Here is a 14,389-nt window from a genome sequence, read left to right on the forward strand (position 1 = left end):
GAGTTCCCCAAGGTTCCATCTTGGGACCCCTTCTGTTTAACATTTACATGCTCCCACTGGCACAGATTATAAAGAACAACAAAATAAACTATCATAGCTATGCAGATGACACACAAATATATATCACAATGTCACCAGGAGACCGAGGCCCTGTACAGGCTCTTGGTAAATGCATTGAGGAAATTAATGACTGGTTGTACCGCAATTTTCTCCAGCTAAACAAAAACAAAACTGAAGTAATAGTCTTTGGAGCCAAAGAAAAACGATCACAGGTCACCAGAGAACTTCAGTCTATACACCTAAAAACCACAAACCAGGCGAGAAATTTGGGTGTAGTGATGGATGCAGACCTAAACTTAGAAAAACACATTAAGACAATAACAAAATCAGCTTACTATCACCTCAAGAATATTTCAAGGATAAAAGATCTGATGTCTCAACAGGACCTGGAAAAACTAGTCCATGCATTCATCTTTAGTAGGCTTGATTACTGTAACAGCATCTTTACAGGTCTACCTAAAAAATCAGTCAAACAACTACAGCTCATTCAGAACTCTGCTGCTCGAGTCCTCACTAAGACCAAAAAAGTGGACCACATCAGTCCAGCTCTGAGGTCTTTACACTGGCTGCCTGTCCGTCAGAGGATAGACTTTAAAGTTCTGATGCTGGTCTATAAAGCTCTGAATGGTTTAGGACCAAAATAGATCCCTCAGGTCATCTGGATCCGGTCTTTTATCAGTTGCCAGAGTCAGAACCAGACACGGAGAAGCTGCATTCAGCTTTTATGCTCCATATATCTCTGGAACAAACTCCCAGAAAGCCTCAGATCAGCTGAAACACTCAGTTTATTTAAATACAGGTTGAAGACTCACCTGTTCTCAGCTGCTTTTGAATAAAGCACCAAATCCACACTTTTAAGCTTAAATTTCAAAACTTACATTTTAACTACTGATTTTATCTACTGTTCTGATTTTGTCTACTGTTTTGATTTTTGATTTTATATACTGTTTTGTTTGTTTGTTTGTTTGTTTGTTTGTTTGTTTGTTTGTTTGTTTGTTTGTTTGTTTGTTTGTTTGTTTGCTTGCTTGCTTGTCTTAATCAATTTCAAATCATGCTTTTTATTTGTTTTTGTTTTTAATGTCTCTGTAAAGCACTTTGAATCACCTTGTTGTTGAATTGTGCTATATAAATAAACTTGCCTTGCCTTGCCTTGCCTATAAAAATAAGTTTTTTTAATTGTGGGATTGCAGTATATGTGTGGCATTCATTTTATTGTTTAGTAAAATTCTTCTGTGAGGTTAAAAATCTGTTATCTGAGTGTGTTTTACTAGTTAAATAATAGTCTCATAGTCATATTTATTCTGTGCCTTAACACAGGGCCTTCTATCTACGGCGGATTAGTAAGAATAGATGAAGTCTCTTTTACAAATGTATTGTATGTAGGAGGCTTTGACATATTGAATGTCTTCATTATTTTATTTATATTTTTTAAACTCCTTTGTGTGAATCATGGTAAGAGGTCTAACGGATACTGGCTGCTATTTGCTGCTGACTTGTTAAGTTAACTGGTGGAGGTTTCCTGCCTTCCTAATGCGTTTGAAATCATCATTTCTGTTGTGCTCAGGCAAAATGTTTTATACACACACCAGTTCATTGTGCCCATTTCATAGGACATGCATGCAGAAGTTGCAATAAGCTGCAGTACCAGTAGAGGAAGAGATTTAATTTTAAACCAATGTGAAAATAATCACAGGAAAGCCTTTAAAGAGAGATTACTAAGACATTTACTTAAATGCATCATCTCCCTCTGCTGGTACTACAATTTCTGCATGCAGTACTGCAACTTCTGCTGTAATGACTATGAGTGCAGAAAAAACAGCACATTTCTGTGGAACAACTACTGTTTTCCATTTTGCACATTTTAAAACAGTTTGTTTTAGTTGTTTTATTTTCAGGTTTGCTTTGGTAGTCATTAACACCGACTGTTGACTAAAACACAAAGTGAAAAAGGTTGAATTGCTATAATCTTTGTGTTATATTGAGTATTATTTAATAACTTCTACACTTGAAATAGTTTGCAGTGAGTTGTCATGACATTACAAGCCAAACATTGAGTTTGTCTTTTAAGTCTTGCTTGTTGACTTTTGGTGTGTAGGAGTTGTGTTTGAAGGGTATGTGTTTTTTTAGTTATAAAATCAGTTCTGAACCCACTGAACCCAAGTGACAATAAAATAAAGAGGCAAGGGTGAGATGGTTAGAATGTGTGCAGAGCAGAGACAGTGGGCTTGGTGAAGAAATTATGTTTAGGATTGAGCTGAAAGCAGGGAGAAGAGAAATAGGAAAGCAAAAAATTAAAACAAAATGGATGCTAGAATGAAAAATCTTGCTTTAAGGTTCATGTTATATCTCTTTCTATTGTGATTTTTTTTTTAAATTTCTGTAAATACATTTGCTGACTGACCTGTTTTGGGAGCCTTCTATTTCAATAAGATCTTTGGTTGAATAAGATGATTGAAAGTTTGGTGTAGAATGTGTTGGGCATACCCTGTTTGAACCCCCTTTGAAGGTTGGAGCTCTTAAGCTATTCAAGTTAGTAGAACTGTTTTAAAAAATAAGTGTTTAAGTAGTTTGAACATTTGAATTGACAGTGTGTGCACATTTCTTCATGTGATAAAGTGTTTTGTGTGTACAAAATTTCATGTTGTGACATTATTTTAAGTACCTTTTGAACCACTTGTTTTGAATCATGATAAGAAGTCCAGTTGATACATTTTTTCACTTATATTTAATCTTATTCTTGTCTTCTGTCTCACAGATGGCTGTGCACGCCCACCTGGTAGGTTAAAAGCCGTGTCTCTGTGTTGTATAAATGTAGTAAATGACAACAAACAGTGAACAAACCAGCACATTTCTGTGAAACAGCTGCTTTTTAACTACACTTTTCATAGTTATTAACATGGTCTGTTGTCCAAAGCAGCAAGTAAATATGAATATTATTCTGCACAATGTTTAATTGTTTTTGATGGGTCATGTATGAAGCTCAACAACCAAAAATTTTGTAAATTATGTTTGCTAACATGTTTTCACCTATTTTCTTTCTTCCTTTTTTTTCTTTCTCAGCATTCGAGTCATATCGTAAGAATTTTTTTTTTAAATATATTTTGTGTTTTATAATTATTAACATAGGCTGTTGTCTAGAGCAACAAGTGATGAAGACTGAGTTGTTACAACTTCTGTCATATTTCAAAGATTATTGAATAACTTTGTAGACTTTAAACAATGCTTTTAATGTGTAACTAATTATTGCAACATCAGAAGCCAATCACTGAATCTGTTTTCTTTTTTTGTGTGTGTATTGACCTTGTATATCTATTTTATCCCTGACCAGAGTGTCTTCTACCTAAAAGAGAAGGTCAGTTTAAAACATTTCTTTAAAAAAATTTTTTTACATTGTAACAAGAATAAGAAGAGAAAACATATAAAACAAGAAGCATTCAGACAGCACACACCTCTGTGATGGCAGCTCAGTCTTTACTTAAGACTAAGCTGGGCAGTATTTTTGTGAATAGTGTTGTATTTTTCTTCATTTTATTTTGTGTGTTCTTTTTTAAATGTACTTAAAGACGTTTTTGGTACAGTAAAAACAAGCCCAAAGTACAAGCTCTTGCCATTTGCTCTCCTATAACTCCTTTAGACATACTTGACAGAACTTTGAGTATAAAAATTAGTTTTTTAATTGTGGGATTGTAGTATATGTGTGGCATTCATTTTATTGTTTAGTAAAATTCATCTGTGGGGTTAAAAATCTGTTATCTGAGCAGTTTTGGGCAAGTTACTTTGTTTTTTTTGTTTTTTTTGCCTGTCCCGTTTGGCTCTTTTGCCATGAGAATTATTGTCTAAAGGCGAAGAAAGATGCCCAACGGATTCGGGCAAGTTACTTTGAAAAAGTAATTAATTATAGTTACTAGTTACTTCTTCAAAAAAGTAACTGAGTTAGTAACTCAGTTAAAAGATTGTGTTACTTAAAAAAAAAAAAATGTTTATCCCTCTGGGGTCCAGGGTATAATTGGCCATTTTTGATTACTTTTGATTTTCCGTCTACATTCAACCTTTAAAACTATTTACTTTGCCTTGTTATGTTTTTTTTTCAGCACAACCTCACATTTCTGATTTCAGTTATGTTTTCATTTCGACATACTGTATTAACACAATTGATCTAAAATCAGACAAAAACCATAAAATCCGAGTAGAAAATGTTTTATTTTTGACTGTAACAACCACAAACAAGTTTAATGAATCACATTTCATAACTTTAAATGCAAATATAAATTATTAATTTTAAAATCCTATGCACAAGTTTTGGAAACAACAAAGTTATTTGCAGCCATTTACCTTTTACCTTTTATTATAACCATTTCAAACTATTTACAGAACAATCAGGTGTTCTGCATTAAATAAGATGCCACACAAATTATTTGTGCCACTCCAAAAATTAATTTCTGTCCACTAAAGGAGAACATCACAGCCTGATACCTGCAGGTCTGACAACAGGTGGTGTATCACTCCTCCTGTTTTCTACCTGGAGACACCGTTTACACTGTAATCTGCCTTTGATGGCTTTTTGGCAGCACCTGTAACATTCAGCAATTGCCTTATTGTTCTGACACACAACACAAAACTATCCACTACAGTGAACACGAACTACACAAGACAACACACTAACTACACACTCCAAGCACACTAAACGTCACAAATCTCTCACATCTCAAAACTCTCTCTCTCTCTCTCTCTCTCTCTCTCTCCCTCTCTCGCAGCCACTCCTAAAACTTCCCCACCAAATATAATTTTTTGATTGGTTGATATTGCACATTTTTCCACCAACACGAAAGGGGTGTTTTTTTTTTTTTTCCTTTTTTATTTTTTGGTCATAAACAGAGAGTGCTTGCTAGTGCTGTCCTTAGACAGTAAACGTGACGTGAGGAAAAAACACGCGTATATATTGTTTATCATGACTCTGGTTTTACGTGGCCTATCAGCACAATTTAAAAACTGGTATATATCACCTTGCTTGGTCATCTTGAAGTGGTCATGTGATTGATTTACCACGACTACTTTATTCTTCCAAAGTGAATATGAATATTATTCTGCACAATGTTTAAATTGTTTGTGATGAGTCACAGTATGAAGCTCAACAACCAAAAAGTTTGTAAATTCTGTTTGCTAACATGTTTTCAACTTTCATCTTTATTTCTTTTTTTTGCTTTTTTTTTTTGCTTTCTCAGCAGTCGTGGAATATAGTAAGGAAACTTTTTTTTTAGTATTTTGTGTTTTGTAATTATTAACATTGTCTAAAGCAACAAGTGATGAAGACTGAGTTGTTACAACTTGTGTGATATTTCAAAGGTTATTGAATAACTAACAACTTTGTAGACTTAAAAAACTGTTTTTTAATGAGTAACTAATTATAGCAACATCAGAAGACAATCACTGAGTTTGTTTTCTTAATTATTGAAAATTCCCTATTTTTATCCTTGACCAGAGTGTCTTCTATCCAGAAATGACAGTAAGTTGAAAAGTTTTTTTCCTGCATTGTAACATAAAAAAAGAGTAAGTAAGAATTTTTTTACATTCATTCATGGATTATGGTAAGGAAAAAAGTTTTTTTTAGTATGATCTGTTTTGTAACATAGGCTGATGAAAGTGAAGGTTGAGTTGTTGTTGTTTTCATATTCATATAAATCTATTTTAATCCTGAACAGAGAGTCTACCATCTAAAAGGGAAAAAAATGTTTACTAATTTCTACACACACACACACATACACACACACAGAGTAAGGAGAAAATATATGAAATAAGAGGCACTCTGGGAGTGAAAAACCTCCATCAGTGCAGCCTACTTTTCGGGCAGTATTTGATTTTATTGTGTTTTTTTTTTCTTTTTTTAAATGTACTTAAATTCATCTGTGAGGCTTTCTGGGATTTTTATAAATATAGCAATTGTCTGCAAACACTGAATAAACTAACACATTTCTCTGGCAAAGTTGGTATTTTATCCATTCTAAGCTTTGATGTGAAAGACACTTCATAGAGAAAAAGTTGTTTCATGTCAATTTTAAGAAAACTAACCATGTCTTTAGTGCTTACTACTATATCACAACAATGACTGCTTAACAACAATCAATCATTACTATAAAGGCATGACATAGATGTGTGTGCATCTCTTCATATGGTCACGTGACCTTCTGTGTTTGACATTTTGAACACTGTTCATTATTTTATGAATTTTTAAAGCACTTGTTGTGAATTATGATTGTAAAAAATGGATGATAGTGTTTGTTTAATGATTTTAACATCAGGCTTTTCGCTGTGTGTTGCTTAGCTCAATCGCAGGTCATGCGCTCTGTTGTAGGTGAGTAAAAAGCTAAATGTTGCAGAAACAGTGTGATTATGAATACGTTACATGGCTCTAAGCACACAACTAAACACCACATTCGTTCGGCACAGTTGATTTCTAATTTTGCCTTAGAAGCCTTTAACATCTTGCATTTATTGTGTTACCATTCCAATCCAGTGATAGTTGTTCTGCTTCTCAATTCTGAGGTCACCATTTGCTCCGGCAAGAGACAACATATTACTGCATTGTGATGACTGTTAAAAAACATATTAACCAGTTCCTGACATATAGCACTTGAAGAGTTTTCATTGTCCTACATTTAAGAGAGATACCATTGCACTTGTTGCACATTTGCTTAGTCAGGACGCCCACAGGCAGTAGAATTGGAGCAGCTCATATTTACTTTGTTTTAGGTAACCGTTACTGCACTGGATGGATGTGGATTTCTATTTATCGGGAAGGAATAAACTTAACTCAGTGTTAGTTATATGAAACTAATGAATTACCAGATCACCCAGTTGGACTGTAGTGTGTGTGTTTTATAATAATGACTTGAGCTTCATTGAGTTGCGGTTTCTCTAATTTCTCAGAACCTGATAGCTATGAACCAACAAACAAGTCTGACAGCAAAAAAGGGCTATTTACTCACATGAAGAAGAAGCTATCTGTCTTTTGGAAATCTCGTAAGACGTCTGCCAACTATGATGATGCTCATCCAAAATTTGTGTCAGAAGGTAATGTTGGTTAAAAGTAGACGCAGAAGCTTTCAGTTTCCATAATTTACAGAATATCAGGGCAACCAATACATTCTTCATTGTTGTTGCCACATTAGAGTTATCTTACCATAACACTGCACTGCAAAAAAAGAGCAAAATGTGCTTTACTATAAATTTACTGTAGAATATTTATCTTTCTATTTTCTCATACACATTTATATTACACTATCAGATTCCTTCACATCATAGTCCTTCAGCCAAGTAAATGGACTACTATGAATTCTACTATATATATATATATATATGTATGTTTTTATCTTTTTCAGCTGCTGTGCAAATGCAGCCACCCAGAGACCCTTTGCTACAGTTAGTCTCCCTCCAGGAGGCGTCTGGCTGCTGGCTGCTTGATCCAGCTCTGGCTACTGCACTGGGAAAGACCAGCAAGGAGATGGAAAAGTCAAAGCCTGAAAAGGTGGGTTGTTGTCAGTTTCAGTCATAACAAAAAGTGATTTTATGGGTGTTAATCAAATTTTATAGTACACGTTACAGAGAGAAATTTAAAACATTAAACTGTAACATAACATAACAGATGAAAATTAATTCAGCTGTTGTAAAAACTAGGGCTGGATATCGTCACTGATTTCTAGATTCGATTCCGATTCAATTCAATTCAATTTTATTTATATAGCGCCAAATCACAACAAAAGTCGCCTCAAGGCGCTTCATAGATACAGAGAAAAACCCAACAATCATATGACCCCCCATGAGCAAGCACTTTGGCGACAGTGGGAAGCAAAAACTCCCTTTTAACAGGAAGAAACCTCTGGCAGAACCAGGCTCAGGGAGGGGCGGCCATCTGCTGTGACCGGTTGGGGTGAGAGAAGGAAGACAGGATAAAGACATGCTGTGGAAGAGAGACAGAGGTTAATAACAGATATGATTCAATGCAGAGAGGTCTATTAACACATAGTGAGTGAGAAAGGTGACCGGCAAAGGAAAAACTCAATGTATCATGGGAATCCCCGGCAGCCTAGGTCTATTGCAGCATAACTAAGGGAGGATTCAGGGTCACCTGGTCCAGCCCTAACTATATGCTTTAGCAAAAAGGAAAGTTTTAAGCCTAATCTTGAAAGTAGAGATAGTGTCTGTCTCCCGAATCCAAACTGGAAGCTGGTTCCACAGAAGAGGGGCCTGAAAACTGAAGGCTTTCCCTCCCATTCTACTTTTAAATACTCTAGGAACAACAAGTAGGCCTGCAGTGCGAGAGCGAAGTGCTCTAATAGGGTGATATGGTACTACAAGGTCAGATAAGATAAGATGGGCCCTGATTATTTAAGACCTTGTATGTGAGGAGCAGGATTTTGAATTCAATTCTGGATTTAACTGGAAGCCAATGAAGGGAAGCCAAAACAGGAGAAATATGCTCTCTCTTTCTAGTCCCTGTCAGTACTCTTGCTGCAGCATTTTGGATCAGCTGAAGACTTTTCATCAAGTTTTTTGGACATCCTGATAATAATGAATTGCACTAGTCCAGCCTGGAAGTAACAAATGCATGAATTAGTTTTTCAGCGTCACTCTGAGACAGGATATTTCTAACTTTAGAGATGTTGCGCAAATGGAAGAAAGCAGTCTTACATATTTGTTTAATATGTGCGTTGAAGGACATATCCTGGTCAAAAATGACTCCAAGGTTCCTCACAGCGTTACTGGAGGCCAAGGTAATGCCATCCAGAGTAAGAGTCTGGTTAGATACCAGGTCCGATTCGATTCGATCCACGATTCGATTCAATTTGATTTGATTTGATTTGAATCGGGGAAATTTTGCCTCAGACAGTCAGAAATATTATAATTCTGATCACTTATCAGTGCATATCCATATTTTTATATCTATAAAAGAAAGCTGACACTAGCATCACAGCAGATGCCTTTGTGTCAAAATAACTGAGGGTAAAACACAGAAAAACATGAAGGAGATTTTCTTTGCTTGGGTTTTTATAGCAGATGTTCTTAAAATATATTCTGCAGTAGGTCAAAAATGAAAGAAAACCTTTAATCACCATATGAACATTACCTGATGCTGCTGAAGCTGAAAGTTACTGGTGGGACTGGTGATGCAAGCGAATATTGCAGAAAACAGAGATTTTTCGATGGAAAAAGAGAGAGAGAGAGCTGTGCATGAAGTATGATTTTATTGTGGTGGAGGCAATACAGCAAAAGTAACAAGGAATTCATGACAATGTATATGTGAAGCGATATGTGAAGCGATATGTGAAGCGTAGTTTGGATCTTCTTTTGCTGCTGCTTCAGAATCTAGCGCAAAAAAAGACATAAACACTAGGGGTGCAACAATACTCGTATCGATATTGAACCGTTCGATACAGTGCTTTCGGTTCGGTACGCATGTGTATCGAACAATACAAAATTTTTTATTTATTATCAACTTTTCTTCTGACGATGCTGTCTGTGTTGAGCACTCAGTGGATCTGAATATTTACGCCGACATCATCCTAGTGCAAAGACAAGTGGAAGCAGACAAAAACAACAAGCACGCATGCTACAAACTTTACCCGTGTCATTTAGACAGCCGTTAGCACATGATTATTAAACCTGATATGTTTAATATGCTGCTGAGAATATAGCCCAGAAGAAGCGCATAGTATAGCTTTTATTTTGGATAGAGCCATTTCTCTGTAATAAACTCTCTTTTTCCAAAGATGAGTGATTTCTCGATCAGATAGATTTATTTTTTTATTACCTTGTTGTTTCAGCAACATTAAATTTAAAAACTGTACTTTTGAGTTAAAATATATATTTATAATTTTAATAAATGACAAATTAAAAAGGCATGAACATTTTTTTGTATCAAAAAAATATCGAACCGTGACACCAAAGTATTGAACCGAACCGTGAATTTTGTGTATCGTTGCACCCCTAGTTAACACAAAGAGCGGACCCGCCGACGCATCAGAATCAGTGAGCTGTCAGCTTTCAGCCTCGATGGCGTGTCCTTGCTGTTATATTTTATGTACCGTGGGGTGAGAAAATTGACATCTCACTGACGCTGATGCGTCGGCGGGTCCGCACTTTGTGTTTACGTATTCATGTGGAATCCGTGTACCTGCTCTCATTTACTGTTTTAGCTCAACAACTATAGGTTTAACCTCAGATTCTGGCGTTTCGGGCAAAATAAATTTATATTTGAAAATCAATTCAAGATTTTAATGAATCGATATCACGTTATCTAAGCTAGATTGGATTTTAATCTATAAATCAATAATCAAAACCCACCCCTAGTAAAAACTGACAAAAAGTATTTGCCTCTTACATTATTTATGTTATCACAAAAATAGATGGGTAGTAACATGTTACTTGTAACGCGTTACTGTAATCCGATTACTTTTTTCAAGTAACGAGTAAAGTAAGGCATTACTATTGCAAAAACGGTAATTAGATTACCGTTACTTTCCCGTAGGAATGCTGCATTACGGCGTTGCTAAAACCGTGATTTTTTTGCGAGAATGTCTCATGACAGTGATGTAAGCGAGTGCGATTTTCGTGACAACAGCTGTGTGCAGATCAACAATGGATAATATATCGAGTGCGAGAGAGAGTATGAGTGTGCAGCGTGGAAGTACTGACCTTACTTTGAGTTTGATTCCATAAAAAGTGACAAAAACATTAACGTCCGTTGTGCGTGGAAGAAAACTTCTTTTTACAGCGAAACCCCCCCCCCCCCCCTAAACTTCCAAGCAAGCACCGAGTGCGCTAGGACGTAATGTGAAATTGACAGAGAAACTCGTGGATTCTTCCACTGACCGCTACGGCACACCTGCACCAGGGCAAACCTCCGCCTGCTCCACTCCTTCTTTACAGGTGAAAATAGAGCAACAGGACCGCTAGTCTTTGATTTTATTTATTTTCTGCTGTGTTTTACTTGCATCTATTTGAAAGAGTGAGTGTAAACACAAAAAAAGGTTTAAAAAATAGGTTTAAATGTTAAACTAATTTCTTCAAGTCAGAGAATGGTGCATATAATTAAATTTTTGCTTGATGCATAAAGTTAAAAGATTAAAACTAATAAAACAAGTTTTAAAAAGAGACTTTTTCATTTGATTACATTTTATATGATGGATTATGCAGAAAAAGTAGAATTGGGCTGAAAGATCTATTGCTTTATCACCTATTCAGGTTGTAAATTGTGTTTTTAAAAAGTAACTAAGTAATTAATTACTTTTGAAAATAAGTAATCAGTAAAGTAACGGGATTACTTTTTGGGGGAAGTAATCAGTAATTAGTTACTCATTACTTTTTTCAAGTAACTTGACCAACACTGATCACAACGCAGAAAGTAACATCTGAAACCTTGTATGGCATTTTTTATGTAATCTAGTTGTGTGCAGAACACTAACGTGTTTTGGTGTACCTACGTTCACATGTGACTTGGCTGCCTGTTGCCATTTTAGCTGTAGAGACAGTGAGACAGGAAGCCGGATTTAAATGCAAGCACATCAGGAAAAAGTGAAGAAACGAGCGCAAACGTAAAATGAGCACCAACTGGCTGCATTTCAATGACATTGGAGACTGTAAAGCAAAGTGCAGAATTTATAAAATTGAGAGCTGTCTAAAGTGAAACCTCAGCCATTTTCCATTAAGGGCAAAAGACAAACTTGTCTAGGCCTTAAACCTCATGTGTGTTCTCCCTAGTAGTAGTCATAAATGCATACAAATAAAGCTTTTTTGAAAACACTGAATGAAAAATTGCTTCCTTGAAAAAAACTAAAATTACAGTTCAGTGTTGAATATTACATAAAATAAACTATATACAAAGTGTCTTTGAATGGCAGAGATGCAGAAATATGTGGATTTCCTCCAGAGCCATTGCTCATTGTCTGTGTGTCTAAATTAGTGTCACAGACCTGAATATGACACTCGAAGCCTTTTATATTTCTGAACCTGTTTGATCTGCTGCTCACCACAAACAAGCACAAGCATCAATTTTGGACTTTTAACAGTATTTTCACATCTTTTCCTACTGATTAAAAACCTCCCTTATGGCCATTCATACTACGCAAAATGATTAACCAATAAACAATTAAATGACCGAGAAGTTAATTTTTCACTTTCAACTATAGAAATTTGGGGTTTTTTGGTGACTAACAAAAACTGGACAGTCTGGACAATGAGCTACAATTTTACACATTTATTTATTATAATTTAAGTCAAAAGAGTCGTACTGACAGGTTTCCTTCTTTGTCACAGCAGGTTTTTCTTTATTATGTAGAACAGCGGTCCCCAACCTTTTTTGCGCCACGGACCGGTTTATGCCCGACAATATTTTCACGGACCAGCCTTTAAGGTGTCGCGGATAAATACAACAAAATAAAACTAGTACCGGTACCGAAAAAAAGAAGATTTATTCATAACACACGTGAAAAGACCCAGGAAAACCGAGTTAACGATAAAAACGATAACAAAATAACGCTAAAAACCGATAAAACCCCTGAAAACCATACATTTCACACCTGAGCCTCAACTCTCGCGGCCCGGTACCAAACGACTCACGGACCGGTACCGGTCCGAGGCCCGGGGGTTGGGGACCGCTGATGTAGAAAATCAGTTAAATATGTAACAACTTTAGTTTCACTGGTCCGACCCACTTAAGATCAAATTGGGCTGAATGTGGCCTACAATGTAAAATGAGTTTGACACCTCTGGTCTAAAGAGAGTATCACAGGGGATGATACTGTATCAAATACCCTCAGGAATACCCCAGGATAACAGTGCAGGAGAGAGACACTTCTGGCAAAACACACAAAATATTTGTGCATGAGTTGTTTATTGTGCTGAATTAAGTCAGTCACTCTTCCACTCTCTCCCTCTGTGTGTGTGTGTGTGTGTGTGTGTGTGTGTGTGTGCTCCCTGTTTTACTTGTCTTTGATTGGGGAATTAGGGCAACAATGAAGTGTGGGCCACCGTTCTGGCTCTGATCTGGCTTCATGCTTTCAAGATGGATGCCAAGGACGAGTGGGAGCTTCTGGCTATGAAGGCAGCCTCATGGCTCCGTGCTCAGAATGGTAGTAACACGATAATAACAGAAAATGCTGCATATCCATGACACAAAGTTAAAGTGAGCTATTCTTGCAAATTCATTCTTTTAATCCTTGTGTTTTGTGTTTTTAGCACCATGTGTGTCAGAGTGTGTGGACGCTGGAAATGTCCTGTTGGGTTCAAGCGTGAAGAAAGAAGCTCTGGGACTCTGAGAGTTTTCTGAAAGAGCTAGTTATGCCAAATGCCTTTTGATTCAGTGTTGTGTCTTCTTCATTCACCTTTTTCACTGACTGTGTGTTTATACATCATTCTGCATTTAATCATTAGTTATTATTAATCTCTGACTCTCTTCCATAGCGTGTCTTTTGTCCTGCTCCCTCCCCTCAGAAATAAGAGAGAAAGCACGCTCATGTACACGCTTAATGTGCCCTACAGGCTTGTGCCTTGGGAAACGTTCGTCTTTGTGATTAAGATGTATATATTAGCAAGCAATTTATGTTTCATTTTAAGTACATTTTAGTTAGAAAAACGAGGAGAAGCCTTAAGAAAGGAAAGGGTTTAAAAAGGTCTTCAAAGTCAAGAAAAGCAAGCCTTGTGGAGATCTCTTCTATTTTGTTTGCTGGCTGTCTAGCTTCACATTGTTACGTGGTGTGAGGGCAGCACGAGGCAACTGTTGTTGTGATTTGGAGCTATAAAAACAAAACTGAATTAAATTGTACTGAATGATGTCTCCGCTGTTATATTTATTGTTAATGTTTCATTTTTATTTTGTTGCAATTGTTCTAAATGCTTTTTGAACTTAATCAAACTATTTTATTTGTATTTTCATTTGTGCCTTGAACTGAAAATTAAAAATTAAACTTGGTGCTTGGAAGATTAAGAATTTGTTCTTTGGTTTAACTCAGTCCTTCTGAGTAAAGATCTATAGCTTCAGTTCAAGAAAACGAATAATGGCACAGGAGTACAGTATCGAATTACACTGATAACTGAAGAACTACCATGCGGCTTATTCCTTCATTTTTTTATTAACGGGGAAACACATGCTCATGGACATCAATATACAAAAAATATAAGATATAAACTACCAGTTTGCATTTCTAGAAACAGGACAAGTCACATTAAAGCTTTACAATAAAAAAAGACACGTAACAAACACAAAACATCAGGGAAAAATAAGTTTATCAAAACATAAGTTCTGATAAGTAAACGTGAGCAAAGGCTGTAAATGTAA

The 14,389-nt window shown here is 36.1% G+C and overlaps 1 protein-coding gene across 2 annotated transcripts; it reads left to right on the forward strand.

Annotated features, from left to right (window-relative positions):
• The first annotated feature begins 4,388 nt into the window (after positions 1-4,388).
• LOC134641097 (von Willebrand factor A domain-containing protein 5A-like) lies at positions 4,389-14,026 on the forward strand. 2 transcript variants are annotated; one of them, XM_063493307.1, is made up of 7 exons: positions 4,389-5,297; positions 5,540-5,563; positions 6,380-6,409; positions 6,985-7,128; positions 7,437-7,582; positions 13,061-13,184; positions 13,291-14,026. In XM_063493307.1, exons 3-7 carry the CDS (start codon positions 6,394-6,396, stop codon positions 13,368-13,370), a joined length of 510 nt encoding a protein of 169 aa, XP_063349377.1. In that variant the 5' UTR covers positions 4,389-5,297; positions 5,540-5,563; positions 6,380-6,393; the 3' UTR covers positions 13,371-14,026. The 2 variants fall into 2 exon arrangements, with proteins under 2 accessions (XP_063349377.1, XP_063349378.1); XM_063493308.1 differs by lacking the exons at positions 4,389-5,297; positions 5,540-5,563 and having other exon boundaries at positions 5,791-6,409.
• Positions 14,027-14,389: the final 363 nt, after the last annotated feature.

Source organism: Pelmatolapia mariae, linkage group LG14, assembly GCF_036321145.2.
Source record: "Pelmatolapia mariae isolate MD_Pm_ZW linkage group LG14, Pm_UMD_F_2, whole genome shotgun sequence".
In the NCBI taxonomy this organism is placed as follows: Eukaryota; Metazoa; Chordata; class Actinopteri; order Cichliformes; family Cichlidae; genus Pelmatolapia; species Pelmatolapia mariae.